Source organism: Sinohyriopsis cumingii, unplaced genomic scaffold (assembly GCF_028554795.1).
Source record: "Sinohyriopsis cumingii isolate HCF-2022 unplaced genomic scaffold, ASM2855479v2 utg001176l, whole genome shotgun sequence".
Classification (NCBI taxonomy): Eukaryota; Metazoa; Mollusca; class Bivalvia; order Unionida; family Unionidae; genus Sinohyriopsis; species Sinohyriopsis cumingii.
This window is the reverse complement of record NW_028315968.1, coordinates 2,988,721-3,007,500: the sequence shown is the minus strand read 5'-3', so window position 1 is coordinate 3,007,500 and position 18,780 is coordinate 2,988,721. Positions and strand designations below refer to the sequence as shown.

The 18,780-nt window shown below is 34.2% G+C and overlaps 1 protein-coding gene across 1 annotated transcript in view; it reads left to right on the top strand.

Annotated features, from left to right (window-relative positions):
• The window catches only part of LOC149772781 (sodium- and chloride-dependent glycine transporter 2-like), a 37,807-nt gene that overhangs the window by 609 nt on the left and 18,418 nt on the right, over nucleotides 1-18,780 (top strand). Inside the window, exons 2-3 of the mRNA XM_089947286.1 lie at nucleotides 13,878-14,070; nucleotides 16,542-16,673. Of these exons, the coding sequence (XP_089803412.1) occupies nucleotides 13,878-14,070; nucleotides 16,542-16,673 (325 nt within the window). The remainder of the gene's footprint in view (nucleotides 1-13,877; nucleotides 14,071-16,541; nucleotides 16,674-18,780) is intronic.

Sequence of the window (18,780 nt, the reverse complement as noted above, 5' to 3'; positions counted from 1 at the left end):
AACACGTACCTTGCTCAAAAATGTATATTTTACAATAAAAGCTTGCTTCGCATATTTGAATTGCATGCAACACTAACTACTAACGGAATAACTCAGGTATCTTTAATACCAACTATCTAACTTTTCAAGGTCGGACAGAAAAAACGTGGAGTCTTATTTCTATCCCCTTTTGAAGATTATGGTTTATGCTAGTATATGTAACATTTTAATGTCAACAATTATAGCCACAAGTCAGTAATGACACTCTACCGATGACGTTGCATTTCATTATAATGCGTGACGTCAGATACAGCTGAATGTTAAGAAGCAAAAAGTTGCCACCTTACACATGATGCGGCGTTTGTATGCTTATATTTTGTGAGCAAGGTTTCATAGATATGTGTCGCTTGCACAGGTCGATAGCTTGATTGATAGTGTACATGCCAACTCATTTCCATGAATCACTTCGTTCATGAAGTCATCGTTTTTGTCTTCTCCGGACCACTTTTGTTGCCGACAACAAACTGTTAATAAATCTGAGACATGTTGGTATAAAAAAGACAAAATCCCTGACAAAGATTAAATGGATGAAGTATCATCGTAATGGTGGATGCTATTAGCGTACTGACGTCAGGGACTCAGTTTATAATCGTCGTCAGTTCGTATTTATGTGGCTACATTATGACTCGCGGCTTCGCAAACAATGTTTGAAGGAGTTTACATGTCGTACCATTATATGTACATTTTATTTGATAAGCTTTTAAAGAATTTGAAGATATCCATCTTTCATATTCTGTCTTGTGGAACTTCATGATTATCTTCCTAGGATTTTAGTACGTGTCTTCATTTCTACATTTTTCGAATCTAACATTAAATTAGCATTATATATATATATATATATATATATATATATATATATATATATATATATATATACTGAGCTCAGGTACCGTTAAATGATGCATACATACATACATACATACATACATACATACATACATACATACATACATACATACATACATATTTATTGTTGCCGCTATATTTTTAAATTCTTCCTGAAATGTAACTTTGATTATTGTGTAAGTCTATAAATATTCTTAAATCCACAGCATTGAGTAAAGTTATATCACATCCTATGTTTAAACAAGGAAGCTTTGGAATCCCTTTATCAGTTTGATCTGTATTTAAAAATAAATGGATTTAGTTACGTACGTTTATCCCATACATTCATTAAGGTTACCGCTAGAAGAGGCTCAAACCGAATCGCAATCATAATAACCATTTAAGAACAACGAACGGCCAATCACCTGACTAGTATAGACGAACTTTATTTATTTAAATGACCGTATCTGAATCCGTAATGTGCATTCTCTGACTTTAGTTCTAGAACCGGTTTTACATAATGTCGAGCATGTTTAAGGTCTTTTTACTCTAAGATACGTACATATGTAGTATTTTCAAAATCTACTAATAAATAACACTCACGTGACTATAGAGGTTTAATTAGTCACATGTCGAAACATTTTGTAATCAGACTGTCCTTTGATGTTGAAGATACAGATTTACTTAACTTGGTTCATCAACATTCGAAGGATGTAGCAAGCTTGACCAATCAAAACCCTGGACACTTATAGACCAATCAGAAACTTGAACACTTTTACTAAAATGGTTAAGGTTTAAATCAGTATATAATAGTTAATGATGTAGTTAAATGTAAACGGAAATTAAAACCCCTTCCACACTAGTCATAAAAAAATCAATTGTAATTTTTAACTGATGTAATTTCGTACTTAAACTGGTATGACGTCTTATCTACTCATAAGTGGTAAAACTGTATCTCGCATATGCAAATAAATTTTCTAAGTTATACATAAAGCCTTGTGCATCATTTCAGCAAGTTGCTTCATTTTGAATTAATTTATACGTCTCACATTAAACTTCCGTTTCATTAAATGGAGGACTATGGGTAATTCTTATTATATGAGTGAAACTTTTACTAGAACCTTTCTGCAGGAGTTTTGGTAGCGAAGATCAATGTTCTTTAACTAAGATCTCTTTCTCTCTCTCTCTCTCTCTCTCTCTAGATATATATATATATATACACTATGACAACGACAGATATTTCTTATATGTAAATAATAAACTAACCTATATAATGGATTTCAAATAGTTACTTCGAGCTCCAATCACCGTATTGATTAGTGACCCAAACAAACAAGTGAGCAGTCTCGAGTTCTTCATTCACAGTAAATATTATTCCCTGCCTTTTTAATTGCTTATAATAAAATAATACTCACGCACCTTGTGTTTATAAGAATATCTACATTGACACATGCACACTCATGCACCTTGTGATTATAAGAATATCTACATTAACACATTCACACTCATGCACCCTGTGTTTATAAGAATATCTACATTAACACATTCACACTCATGCACCCTGTGTTTATAAGAATATCTACATTAACACATTCACACTCATGCACCTTGTGTTTATAAGAATATCTACATTAACACATTCACACTCATGCACCTTGTGTTTATAAGAATATCTACATTAACACATTCACACTCATGCACCCTGTGTTTATAAGAATATCTACATTAACACATTCACACTCATGCATCCTATGTTTATAAGAATATCTACATTAACACATTCACACTCATGCACCCTGTGTTTATAAGAATATCTACATTAACACATTCACACTCATGCACCCTGTGTTTATAAGAATATCTACATTAACACATTCACACTCATGCACCTTGTGTTTATAAGAATATCTACATTAACACATTCACACTCATGCACCTTGTGTTTATAAGAATATCTACATTAACACATTCACACCCATGCACCTTGTGTTTACAAGAATATCTACATTAACACATTCACACTCATGCACCCTGTGTTTATAAGAATATCTACATTAATACATTCACACTTATGCACCTTGTGTTTATAAGAATATCTACATTAACACATTCACACCCATGTACTTTGTGTTTATAAGAATATCTACATTAAGACATTCACACCCATGCACCTTGTGTTTACAAGAATATCTACATTAACACATTCACACTCATGCACCCTGTGTTTATAAGAATATCTACATTAATACATTCACACTTATGCACCTTGTGTTTATAAGAATATCTACATTAACACATTCACACCCATGTACTTTGTGTTTATAAGAATATCTACATTAACACATTCACACTCATGCACCCTGTGTTTATAAGAATATCTACATTAACACATTCACACCCATGCACCTTGTGTTCATAAGAATATCTACATTAACACATTCACACTCATGCACCATGTGTTTATAAGAATATCTACATTAACACATTCATTAACACATTCACACTTATGCACCCTGTGTTTATAAGAATATCTACATTAACACATTCAAGATTTATGTCGGTCATCCTATGGATCTGCCCTAAATTTTCCAATGTCCTTGGTGTGCAGGGCAATGTCCTGTGTTTCGCGCCAACGATTCTCTTGGTCATAAAGTTTAAAGGGCAGAAGTCCTCTGTAAGGCAGACAAACATTCATCTGTTGTGAGCAGACAACAAAGCCTCATCTATCGAGCCAATGATTTTATTTTAACTTGCGGGCAGGTAGTAAAACATAAGTAAAATAACATACCGTATATACTTACAGCTGTCGAAATGCAAAAAAAACATAGACCATAATCAGAGTACATGTTGTTTGTTCTACTAACAAAGCGGCATACTCCCAGATCTTCCGGTGCATTATTTGACGGCAGATCGTGGTGTGTTCAGCTGAATTCAAGTACTAAATGAGTATATATTGTAATTAAAGAGTGATGGTAATGTCCGCATGTGTTAAATACCACAAAATGGAAACGAAAATAGTTGCAGACTCACGTTCTAGATCAGTTAAGTAGAAAATTAGACTTTTCTAAGTAACTGTAGTCTCATCATTAAAAGACTCTTCATGGACAAAAACCTAGTCGGAAAGATTTCTTATGAAAAATCGAGAATACCTCAGTGCATTTGTTTGCTTAGTCTGTCTCAGTACACTTCTGGATTATACCTGAACAAAACTAGCGAAAGATTCAAGGCAAAACACCATGATGTACGCCAACCAATACTTGGCTTCACAGGTGATAAATACGGTACAGGCTGACGAAAATTTGCTGGCAACGACAGTAAGAGATAATAATAGAATACAATTGATATTTTGGAAAAGTACCAAGAAATGACGGGGGTGAAATGCTAAAATATTTTCTTCTTTTTCACACCAATGATTTGATGAAACTTTAAAGTTATGTGTGAGAACGAACCAACAGGATATTCTCCATAGACAATGATATGTCTCGCCCACTTCACTGATACACTACAACAATCCTAATACAATACACTACACAATGGAATAGGACAATCATCACCGGCAGAGTACAATATTCACCAATACAGTACAATAATCACCGATATAGTACAATAATCATCGATACAATACAAATATCACAGAGAAGTATAATACTCAATGATACAGTACAACAATCGCCGATACAGTATAATAATCAAGAAAATAAGCATAGTTAATAAAGATGGTTCTACCTTTATATTGATTTTAAAGGTTAATACATTCAGTAAATATAGTGACTGTAGAGACAAATAATTTTCGTGCTCACTTGACCGGGGAAATCAAGCCAGTGTGACCTAGTTATGTTGATAGTGGCTCACTTAATTGGTGAACCGATTATTCAGCAATAACTCGATGTAACTGACCAGTGGTCACTTGGAATTTCGCACATGCGATGCAGTACAATCAATGCAACATTATTATATATATATATATATATATATATATATATATATATATATATATATATATATATATATATATATATATATATATATATATATATATATATATATATATATACACGTAAGAGTATCTAACATACTTTGCCAAAGCAATCATGATTTCTGGATATTTATAACTCTAATATATTTTTAAAATATTTTGTTTACGTTTCGCACTAAATTTAACTGCTTACACTAATGATTAAAATTTCTTGAAATCTGCTTTGAGTCGACGTGCCACGAAACGTGTCCCATGTATATGCGTAAACACCATAAAATCTAATTCTTACTTACGAAGTATGCCGATGCAACATATACTGTCAATATATTTGGAGCAATTACTGTTATTTCCTTTAGATCACGCATTTTCTTATTTCGCCCACCCACCACCACCCCTAACTTTCCTGTCACAGTAAGCGGAAACGGGACATGATATCGCCGGTAGCAATATAGTCTTTGTACACTGTTTTTCTTGCATAGTAAGAAAAAGGCCCATCAAAATTCAGCCATAGTAAAACTTCTAACTTACTGTATGAAGACAGTCCAATATTAATGGGCACACTGTCCTATTCACACAATCAGAACATCATCGTCCTTTTATGTTAAGCGAAGCAAAAACTATCAGGTGTGATCATTCGCATCTTCAAGTTCAATCCTATAAATCATACTTCGAATGTTTGAAGTTAGCTTCGATTCAGACCACCTCGGCTAGTTACGAAAAATGGGTAACGGAGAAGTTGCAAATATATCAAATTGTTGTATAACTCGCAACTTCTTGGTGAATCTTAAGGTCAGTTCAATTGTGGAAATAGCCAAGGTGGTCCGAAAAGAATGTAGTATCTTTCTAGCGAATAAATTTCAAGCGGACGAAGATTGTGATTTTCTGTAAAGTACATGCAACCGATGCATATTTTCGTCTCTAAGAAATAGTCTATGTGGTCTGCATTATTTGCATTTATGCATAGATTACTTTTCATGTTAAATGTGCAATGACCGGATGTGTCAAGACAAATAATTTCGTTAGTTTAATCCGACATTGTTAAATGTACTAAGTTATAAATGATAGGGTGGGTATACACATTCATCATTAAAAAATGTTACAAGGATCAGAATACAAAGCAAACACCACACCATTCTTCAATGATATTTATATTCTACAACTAAACTGTCTCTTTCTCCTCCGGCATATTTCGCACATAAGATTGCCTCGATTAAGTGTCGATATGCGTAATTAAATCGCATCACGTGTCATGGTTGTTCCAATACCATCAATATAACTTTCATATTCTAAAACACCTTTAATTATTTCCTCATACAAGTTTAAATTTTTCATTGTAAATCACCTCTTCCTGTCGTTTAAAACAATAACGTAATATTTGATTACTATCAAAATATTTAAAATTCTCTACGGTAAAATTTACTCGAGAAAACTTAAAGCCATACCCGTATAACATTTTATGAGATATAATAAACAGGATTTCACATTAGTGCCGCACGAATCTAAAGAAATATCGGAAGCATCGTCCATGGATTCGCGACTATATTTAAACCAACGAATCCCACCTCAGAATTGCTGGATATATTAGTAGATTACATATGTGATGTTTTTCTAAGTCGCTCTTGGTCTTTGTCAAAGAGAGTCCGGAGTTTACAGTATGTTCTGTGTTCAGTAACATAACTTTTCTCCTTCACCGACATTTTTACGTCCCTATCCTTGGCCTATATTACGTTATATGTGTATATCTACAGGTGCCAGGCGTGCTGCATTTGCAGAACCAGATCTGTTTAAGAAACGATGTTTTGTCTATGATCGGTAAGAAATTTATCGAAAAGCTCAAAGAAAGAAACAAGTTACAAAATCTTGTTCTTACACAAGCATTTGTTTTTGCAGTAACTGGAAAGAGGTACCAGCCATACCGCAGAGTCTCTGTGACTCAAACGTTTGAATTAATCTGTATACCAAGTTCTACCTTATCACATTTTCTGCTCTTCTGCCGACAGACACATTCCCTATATATGGCATGAAAATATTAGCTAATATTTTTACATATAGTCTATTCTCTTGATTAAACTTGAGTATCATTGTAGATAGACAAAATCTTTCCTCCATAGTCGTTTCAAAAACTTAAATGATAATAAGCTTTTTGACAAACTTGTTATCATCTTAACGTAATTATGATTCGTACGGTTTCATTTACACAAGGAAGATTGCGTAACATGTTTAATATTGTATATCCTAATAAAATACCAGAATATGTTATGTGAATCACAACTAACTTCATCCTTTAAGTATGCAAAAAGAAAAACCATAAACCAATATTGAAAAATGTAATAAAGCTTTTATTCAATGTATGGCAATACCACAAGGCATGATTCTTTTTAATATTTAAGTATTTTGCTTGAAATATCAACAATTACTGCAAATAACTTTTTGAAGGTTATTGCCTCAGTGTTTGTTAAAGGTCTCTTATGGAACATTTTATGAGAGGGGATAATTGAAACACACTGTAATGTTTCTTAAATATGTGAATGAGTTTCTATATTTTAAAACCAACAGGCGACCGCACACCATAAAATCACAAATCTTTTATGATTGTGATTTGAAGTATTCAAAGTAGTATACGTTGCAAAGGTAGTTGCTAATATAAAAATGACTTTAGGTTGGCCGTATGTTTTCATTAGCATACTAGTTTTAGAGTTAAGCCATGATCCAAACAATTAATGGTGGCACGGTTCTGCAAGTTCTGTTCGACTAAGTTATCCCATCACTTGCAACCATTTATTTATCGGATAAACAATTTTATTTACGAAACGAATATATTAAGCATATTAGTGGATAATTTAATTTGTCATGGGGAACATCTTGGTATACACATTTCTAAAACAGAGACAACATTAGTAAACAAAATGAACGAAAGAGTATATAGTCACGCAAAGTTATACAGCTTGTATTTGTTGCAAATGGCAAACTGTGGCAATGTTCATTGTCTTGTTTCTTTGCTCGGAATATTAATCTTAACCGGCACTGGCTCAATGGTAAGCATGCCGGATTCGCAGTCGAAGGTCGCGGGATCTGGTTCTGTCCAGATCACGTAGTAGGCTGCTGTAGTACATATATCTGGATATGTTACTTTACTCCTGTTTTTTTTTAAATGCATATTCCTTTGTGTGTTGATGTAGCATTGAACACACTCACGGGGAGGGGGACTACCAGAAACAATAAATGGCTGTTGATAGGTTCTCAAGGGTAAACAAAAATCTTGCACTCAAAAGGAAACTAGGGATAATTTCTAGTATATCTTGGGTTCTGACTGAAAACGACAATGTGCATAAACGATGTAATTGTTCCTTTTCCTGTACTGCTTTCCTGTTATTAAATAGTATCATTTTATACATATGCGCAATCTTTGAAAAAATCTAAATCAGTTTCCATCTCAAATGTCTGATTTGCTCTTTCAATAATGTCGAACAGTAGACTCTAAACAAAATTTGTTGTCTCCTTCCCTAGCACAGAGATAGAAGCAAAAATACAAATTCACAACTTGAGGATCATTAATCATTCGGATAACCTCGGCTGGTTTTGCGGGAAAAAATGTACCTTGGATGTATGTCGGTGTAGTACTGTACATACAATGGTTTGTATTCTGACCACCTCGGCTATTTCTGGGATTGGATTGCTTGTAGGATTCACCGAGACGTTGAGAATGAAAAACTAATTCGCTGCATTCGCAACTTCTTGCGCTATCCTTGTTTCATAAATAGACGATGTGGTTTGAATTTCAGCTATCGAAATACATTCGATGTATGATCCAAAGACTGCTCTTGATTTTGCGAATATGCATGTATATACTCTAGCTGAACAGAACGCCTCCAAACAACTGCACAACGCTCTGCAAACATGAATGCTATATTTGAATCACGGCTTTTCTTTTATAAAGTTCATGTCAAGTAAGTGTACGGAGGATTTTAAAATATGTGATGAGCAGGTCAAGAAAATTGGACAAGCGATGCAAAGGTTAAACCAATGTGTAATTTTACATATTCTGTAATTAGTAATTTAAATGACCCACAGTGTCAATCACCAATCGATTTGCGGACTTCACAAGAAAAAAGAATGTGAGGTAAACCAGGAGCAGAGATTATAGATTGGTTGGCAGACGTCTGGAATATCTGCTATGGGCTACTTACAGTCTAGGTCGAAAGTTCATCTGTGGGCTTCTCACGCGTTAAACAAGAATGACCTCAATATTGTGATGGCGCGTTTTTCTTTTCTTCAGAATTTCTGCTAAGATTTGTAATCCCCTTGCTTAGATGTTTCTTGCACGAAGGGGTTTAAACTAGTCTTTAATGGCCTTAACAAGTAAATGTAGGCTCCATCCACTTCCGTTTACACGCTCATTTGGTTTGGAATGTAATCTAGTGGCCGTAAAAGCTAAGTGCGTTCAATGTTCATCTACAACTTGCCCCACGCTTTTACCAGGCAAGATATATCCGTACTCATGATGCAAAAAGTCATTGACTTTCTGTTTACTACGAAACATGAACTATTTTGAACATTTTGTCAAGTACATTAGGAAAACCAATCATATTTCATGACTAGAAATGATAAGCTTGTAATTTTCATAAAGGCATTTTCCGTTCTGGTAGGTGTGTGGAGATAATGTTACTGTTTAGTCCTGTCCATGATTATGTCAATTATATAGAAAATCGAACCGCTCCGGTGGCATAAGTTGTTAAAGCGTCCGCCTCGAATGGGGGAGATTACGGGTTCGAACCCCGGCCGTGTCTTACCAAAGACATAAAAGTAGTACTAATTTAAATTGGAATCTTCTGTTCAATAAAATGCTAATTTGTTTTAAATTTAGAATTATATTACGATGCAGGATCTAGGGATTTACATCTCATGTCTGTATTCTAGAGTAAGACGAAAATGTCTCCAATTTTCCGCTCTGTTGGTTGGTCGTTTTTCTCCACTAGAAATGGTGACGAATTTATGTGAACTGAACCTTGGAGAATCAACCTTGATTTATATTCTTTATCTATCTAGCCAGATGGAATGTTCTAATTGCACGTTCATATGAACATCAGAACGAGAATTTATTTGGATTTTTATTGTCATTGCTTTTAGTAAGATCTTCAAAATATTTTTTGGCTGAAACAATAAATACTTTGGATACTGAAAGACACACAGCATAATTTCTTTACTTATTCTAGTAATATTTTGCAGCGTTATATGCATGCTGTTCTTTATGTAAGGAATTTATTGCAATCAATGGTATTGATAAAATGGTATATGAGTGTTCATTCTGCACCGGCTTCCCAATCTGTGTTTAATGTTTCCGTAAATATCTCAATACATTCGCGTACATTTTAGTGTAAATTTAAGTATGGTGTGCCGAACGGAAAAATGTATCAACATCAATAAAAATATTTAACGTTCTCACAATGAAATATGTAAATAAAAGTAAATGTTTTGAAACTGTCATTTATTTGTTATTTCTCCTTCAAAGATACTGTTTTGGTCAACGATGTAAATGGGATTCCGCAGCAATGTTAATTACATATACCGTAGTAAATTATAAGTTTTAATTCATTTTAAAAACAAATTACTTATTAATTTTAGGCTATAAAATGGTTCATGATTTTATTTCGAGCATAGTCGTAAATGGGGACTTTTATTCGAATAAAACCACATTTACAGGCAAATGTTTTTGTTTTATGCACTTAGATAAAATTTTAAATCCGACACATGTACATTATTCAATGATTGTTCAGTTTTTTAATTTGCACCAAGTTATTGTCATATTTTGGTAGAAAGTTCTGAAATGTCTGTGTTCAAATCCACAAACATTGCTTAACCTATATTTGATTTTCGTAGCATGGACTCTGGTTGTTTTTCTGTAGTTTGTTAGTCCTCTAGAGCATTACGGATGATTTACGACGAATGAATGGACACATTGCGAGATCCTGTGAGTTGTTTTGACTGGGTCAGGAAGTTTAACCTTTGCTCTGGGTTATTGTTCCTTACGGGGTACCGTCTGCGGGCTGCCTAAATGTTATTGACGAAGGCGAGATTCTATTGCTGGTAATCCTTATAGTCGTCGTATGTATTTCTTCAAAGTAGTCTCACTTTAGGTTGCAACAGACGCCTGTTCAGTAAATTCATGCGAAAAGGATGACAACTCAATTGCATCGAAGAGTTTCTTTGCGCCACTCTGTAAGTATAATCTTGTAGGAACGTCCATCAGTCATGCGGTTTTTATTCTCTTTCATGTTATCATTACAAATATAAGTGGTTTACGCACGATGATGAACTGAATATCACCGAAATGTGTTTTCTTGGCTACTTCCGGTAAACCACAACATATAAAATTATTCTCGCTTTGAAGAGCTGCTATGATTTGACTAATAATGCAAGAATGTTCATGTTTTCACACGTTGCATATTCTGCATGATCTGTTTTTAATTATTTTCGTTTTTATGTTTGAAGGTTTTGTAAACTCTTGAATCTACTTTGTCACAACATACCTAGAGTTTTTAATTGTTCAAGAGCGAAGTTACTACAATATGGATTTTAAAAAAAAAAACATTTGCCACAAATGTTGATCCCGTGAAGTCTTCCTGTACTTGAGGAAAGCGCATAGTGAACGAGAAGGGGCGTGCTAAGATTGATCCATCTCGCAACAGCAACGCTTTATTCTAACATAATGGTCACAGTGTACTTAAAGCACACGATCCAATAAATATAATAATACCACGGGAACACATAGCCCGTTTAACCCACAACAGGCCCTACGAATAATACAAACACAGACAAATAGATTACATTCAATCTTCAATTTACAGCTACATTATTTTTAAGACACTTGACATGGAAAGACAATGCCAGTAAGTACCAACCCTTTCGCCCATCCATGTAGATCTGACTGTTTATATGATCTGTTTATAACGCTGACCACGTAGTAAAAGTGCCGTCTGAAACTCAGCAGTCTACGAAAGTGAAACCCAATGTCATATCCAAGTTTGAAGACGGGGGAGCCTTTTAGTTTTTTATCAGTCCCCATGGACAAGGAAGAACCTGGTAATAATACGTGATACTCCAAACTCTACGTAAATGAACAAATGCACACACATACAATGATACAGAAAAGTTTAAAAAATTCTGCAATAAAGTCCTTGATAATGACGAATACTTTGCCATCTCAGAAGGATGAGACTAATATAGAGTTGGAAACAGTATTATCTTTGTTGTGTACGAAGGAAACATTACCCCTCACCAACAATTGAAGAATCACAATGGTCATGCCAGAAAAAATTCTGTATATATATATCATTGTTTAAGTAGATACAATCAGTGTCGATTGCTAAAATACTTCCCATTAATCTTATTCAACCAGACTCCTTGCGAGACGCAAAGAGATCTGCGTCAGGGAAGAGCCTGATGAAGGTTAATACAAACGACTGTAACGTCAACAAGTAGGCTTACCAAAAGTTTGGTGAATTCGCAGATTGGATGGCTGGTTAGGCAACGTTCGTAATCAAAACTAGATCACAGAGATGCACACTTTTCACATTACTGCTTATATGTCGGTTTGACGATATAAAATATGCAGGTAATATACTTTCTCGCTTTTGCACTGGAATCCTGCAAATTATGAGACCATGACTTACTAACTACACAGAAGGATAGCGCATTGTTCTCTTCTTTATCTGTACAGTCGGTCAATTCGAAAGAATGTAGTAAACATGATAATCAGTATTGACAATGAACCAATGGACTTAACAATATAGATGCCGCGTTCTTGATATAAAAATCAAACTTCAAAAACCAAACAAAATGTGATAAAAAAGCAAACAAATGAGCGACATCTCATGTGAAGATTATTATCAGACGCTCGTATGGGTCGAGATCTCGTAGCCAGATGAAGGACTTACTGAACTTGACTAACATATTTTTTAAATATAGTTTCGTATAAATTGTCTAGAATTTTAACTCTTTGTGTCGAAAAATTGCATTGAAGGCAAACAATAAATGCCGTGTGTTGAAAAGTTGCTTTGAAGGCAAACAATAAATGCAGTGATAAAAGTATCGACTAACATACGTGTAATGAAAGTCTAGCGTCACAACAAAACATATAGAAAATCTGACTATTTAAATGTTGGCCAGACAGTTTTAAGGAAAGCTTCATTACCATCTTATTGCTTCGGTTATAATATTTTTACGTTTTCTAATATGTCTGTGTTTGTTGTATAATATCTCATATAAGGATACATTCAAGAATCTTGTGCCGATGATTTTTTTTCTCCACGTAATATATCAAGAAAAATCGATTATCTAGCAACATGGCATGCGGGTATCGATACATTTGTCGCCTGGTTAGTCTCTCCGATTTTATCAAGTCGTATGCTATAACCTGAAGAACATGTACAAACTTTGAACCATTGGAATAAAATTTAAAGTTTTAAGAGCATTTTACTCGAAAAAACTGGAAGTGATTTTGGAACAGTTAAAGCAACACATTTACACAAACTGGGTTTCAATATTGAGTAAAATGGGTTGGACGTATGTTTAATAAATAATTATTGGAATATTTTGATATTGGCGTTTTTTTTGTGTGAATATTTATGTAAAGAATCGATTGGGCTTTTTCAGAAACAAACTGGTGGCAGGATCTCAGTAAACCCCTTAAAAGGATCCACCCAAAAACAAATGTCAGTTAATAAAAGATTTTTCCCATGGGTTCTTTCTTTAACTGTTATAAAAGTATGTATGTATGTATTTATGCTGTCATAACACTGGACATTGCTTTGGAAAATCATAACATATCGTAAACTATTCCAGAAATACTGGAATGGCTGAGTTTGCTTTCAAATTTTTCAATATGAAAATACCATAGTTGGATTAATGCATTTATTTTAATATAAGGTATTTTCTGTTTCTTTTTCATCGTAATACAGCTATCGTGCATTATTTATTCAAAGATGATGTTACGATAAATAATTTATTATTATTATTATTATTATTATTACCAATGTAGAATCTTGATATGGACTCGAACAGCAACATTTCGAAAACTAATCGTGAAAAGTATGACGTCAAACCTTCTGGCACAGTGGAGGAGAGAGGGGAATGGGGCAGCAAATGGGAGTTTATTCTGTCCTGTGTGGGGCTGTCGGTGGGGCTGGGTAACGTTTGGAGATTTCCTTACCTTGCCTATGAAAATGGAGGAGGTACGTGTTAAATTAAATCGTTTGATTTATTTACCAAATAGACGACATGTAACAGAAATGATGTTAATTATATACTATGTATATCATACTGAGTTAGCTGATGTTGGACAGGATGGTGGTGGTGGTGTGTGGGGGGGAGGACACAACATATTATTTATTAGTTGCAAAAAGATCAGATATCCTCGCCTATTTTGTTAGTATTTTATATTTGTTGTTGTTGTTTATTTGAGTTTTTTATTTTATTTGTTTGTAAATATTAACACGTCGGTGGTCACTGTCTTGAACAGATATTAAGTACCATCATTCTTTGTTAATGGATAGTAAGACACCGACCATTTGATTGTCAGGAGCAGTGGAAAAAGTTGAAGAATTCTTTCAAAATCAAATTCCTGCTGTCAGATAGTTTGGAAATGTATTCTTTTTCTGGTTTATTTGTTTCAAGAACATGTTATATAAATTAAATTATCTTCAGGTAAACGAAAAACGACGATTATGGTTCGAGAAAAGCAATGCATACTTCCCCTCCCAAAAAGTAATAATAAACATAAAAGCAAAGTAAATGTTCGTTCTCTAAAGCACACGTTTTAAATAGAAGTCCCAAACATACATGATATCTGTTTGCAACCATAAGGCGTCCAAATCCCCTCTTCCCCCCCCCCCCAAACGTTGGCCATCTCTTACCAGTAATTCTTCTTGCTTGAAGAACCATGATGGCTTATTGGTTCAAGCGTTTCAGTTATCACGAGAGGTGTGTTGTTTCTCTTTAGGTCTGATTGGCGGTATTCGATCAGCCCTGACCGGCTATGCACGCTGGTGTTTTATATCCTTGGGAAAGTCATGCTCTACTTGCTTCGTCCCGATCTAAAACTAGCAGTAATTGTGTGCTGTAAGGTACCAAGGCACCGTGTTTTCATGCTGATTGGCGTTATTGGAGTGGAAATAAGTGGTGGTCCCAGTATGACCGCACGTTGAGAGTTGAATAACCTGAGCTGCAATCCAGGGCTAAAAGCCACATAAGATTTTATCTCATCTTTCAATTTTTACCATCACAAAAAATCAAAAACATTTATTTGAATGGAATACATTTTCCAAAGCCCTTACGCACTATATTCCAGTAGTTGTCAAATTAAATCTGGTTAGTAATTGCGTATTGTTTATTTATGCAGTCAAAAAACAACAAAAAAAATTGAAATAATGTTTAAAGTATGGGTGCTTATTAATATTAATATTGAATATTTCCGGTAGGCATATATCAATATGCAGTAGACGACGTGTCATTGCACTTTGCGGTCAGAAGATATATAGTTCTTTAACCGCCCCTTCCAATAATATATTGTGAACAAATAAACACAATTAATCGATCACAGGCCCAAATACACGAAGACCACGTGACGGAATCTTCTAGCTCTTTAGGACAGCTTATAATTTCAAATTCGTCTGAATTCACACGACCGATGCGTTATTTCTTCTTGTCAAATAACCATTATGTATATACTCCTTCTTTCACTTTTATTTGGAATCTTACTAGTAGCGGCTTCTTTTTTTTTGGCAAAGAAAAGAGGTATCGTCATCTTTATCAATTAAATTTAAGAATGGAATGAACAAAGGTTTGCTTCAATGTCAATGGGAATACAGTTTAAACAACTGGAAGGGATCACAAACAGATTGTGTATCCATCCTTATCGGGTATTGTATTTACTAGGTGCATATTGTATTTACTAGGTGCATTTTGTATTTATTAGGTGCATATTGTATTAACTAGGTGCATATTGTATTTACTAGGTGCATATTGTATTTACTATGTGCATATTAATCAATGTCCTTATCTACAAGGCGTTTGAAATGAATTAAAATATGACCCATAAAGTAGATTCGACATGGAGGCAACATAATGTTTGCAGTTCTGCCTTCCAAGTTTACATCTCATGAGTGCCTCAATAACTTCAAACCATGAAATGCACTTCTGGCACAACAATGGGTAATGATAAAAGTCCTGATTAAATAATAAAAGAAACAAATGTGGAAGGAATCAGCACCTTACTTGTCTTGTTTTACCTTCTATGTGAAAAGGGCTAATCAAGTCTGACAATTAACTAACATCTGTAAGTTTTCTAAATGAAGAAACAACTTATTAATCAACATTTCTGGAAAAAAAAGTACCTAGGCTTTTTTGGTGCTAGCTTTTAATTGATTATTGAAAAAGGCATGAATGTACATAACATTGCAACTGCCCAAACAATACAAGTTGTTATGCAAATGGACAGATGAAATAATAGATGCACGCAGTCATGAAACACGCACAAATATTGAAGTATGCTAAAGAAATTCTTGTTGCCGTCGTCAAACGAACTGGTAATATCATATAGACAGTAAGTCCATCGCGTTGAAGTTACGCAAACTTTGACATGCAGCCAACCGGCAGGACCACATTCATAGAATTATATTAACTGTTTCAAACACGTGTTTTACAGCGGCTTTCCTAATTGCCTATCTAGTCCTGCAGTTCTTGATCGGCAAGCCGATGTACCTGATGGAACTTGTACTGGGACAGTTCTCTGGTAAGGGGCCTACCGCAATCTGGGACATGAACCCTAGTGGTAAAGGTAAGTGGCGTGGACGAAATACCTCCGAACCTACTTATCTTTTCACTGACATATTTTAATATCTAACAAACCCTGAATTAATATATGAATAAATAAACACATACTTATCTAAATATATAAAGTATGGATACATGCATACATATCGAAACCCTGAATTAATATATGAATAAATAAACACATACTTATCTAAATATATAAAGTATGGATACATGCATACATATCGAGATCCAAACAAATAGAATTTGTATAACTCTTCGTTTCATTTAACGAGTAATGAATTTACAGTACAATGTTGGATAGATAAATAAATGAGTTGATGGATGTGTGGATTTAATAACTGATTTATTATTTTATTAATTAAGCGATCAGAATGAATATTCGATAGATGGGTTGTTTTTTGACTGCTTAATTTATTTTAATTTTTTCAGCAATGTTCATATTGTAATTTTGTTTGTCCATGTAAATATTGCCAAAACCATTGATACATCCATGACCTTTGACGTGATTCAAAATGCGTTTGAGTTTCTCTTATTTATTTTATCATTTAGAAAAGTGTTCTTTATCATTCTAGTAATAAACAGTAAAGACGTTCTCAAAAGCAGTTCCTTACTGCGAAAACAATTATTTTTAAAACATATAGACAATCGGTTATCTTAATATCATTAACAATTAAAGCAGTGAGATTTACCTGAACTTCAAATTATCCTCCCAAAAATTAATACATAGGACACCGTCCCTCCACATACACACACACGCGCAGAGAAAGACACACAAGCACACAAGAAAGAATGACATTCTAAATCGGAAATCTCTTTAGTACAAAACTGTTTTTTTATTATATTGTTATGGGCTTTTTCTGAGTTCACTAAATTGTCTTACTGAGCTGTGAAATATGATATTTACCAACTCAAAGCGAAGTCCAATATAGATATTTAGCAGCTCAATTAAACAATATATCGAGCGAAACAAAAATCCATATTTCTTTATTAAACTTTCATATCATGATCTAAAAATAAAATATTCCCACTCGAGCACTCTGCGTATTTATGCGGAGCTGAAAAGACTTTTGTGGAAAACAACGCTTTGTATTATTGTTGAGCGCATGTTACCCGTTCAGCCAATCAGAATTCAGACTAATTTTCATGAAAATAATAATATAAATTATTCTGGCAACTATATCTATGTTGTATTTGTATATATAGGTTACACGTATAATAACATCTCATGACATGACAAGCTACATCATGTTGTCATGCAAGGTAAAGGCGGAGCGACCGGAGTTTCTGGATGTATTTCAAAGTAATATAACTTGAACAATGGATAGACCCAGTACGTCACCAATGCTCTGACTGATTGCATGCCAAATGTTTTCTTATTATATGCTCATTTTGCATTGTGAGAATCGTTCAGTATTTTACAATACTGAACTCGCGCGCAACTTCATATTGCAATCATAAAGGAACTTTCTATTGTAAATAAACAATGTACGCAGACGCCAGCACTTTCAATTTGTAAACAAATCAAGTACACTCACATAGATGGCGGTTTACGTTTTGGTTCATTAAATTTGTTTCTGAATGAACTAAAGCAGATGTTTCGTGTACTGCCACATACCAGTTGCTTTGCTACATTCCGCGTTAACGTTTTTGATACAGTGTTTCAGATTTAGGCAGGCGATAGACGCCAGATTTCATAAAATTGTTGGGAACCTACAAATAACATGCAGGATGCTAGTGACAAGGCATAAACTGTCTTCTTTAGCTGGTAATAAGAATGGCAAAAATATACTTACAATTTTACATCCTGAATTTCCTCCAAATGTATTTTCTTAGTTCTGCAAATTCAAATTACATGAGCCCTGTCATGGATTCTCAAGCTTCATTACACATTTCGGCATTTTACTGTAATTTCGACTATATTCCAAGTGCAATTACATCCTCCTTGCTGCACTCAAAAATATTAAATTCCATAACGTCTTTTTGATAAGACTTCATATTTTCCTACATTATAATTTCAAACATTCATGTCAGAACAGAAACACACTTGCAGATGTCAACATGCTTCTCCCTCGCTGTTTCAATCAGATATTTTTCATCTAGAATTGTCA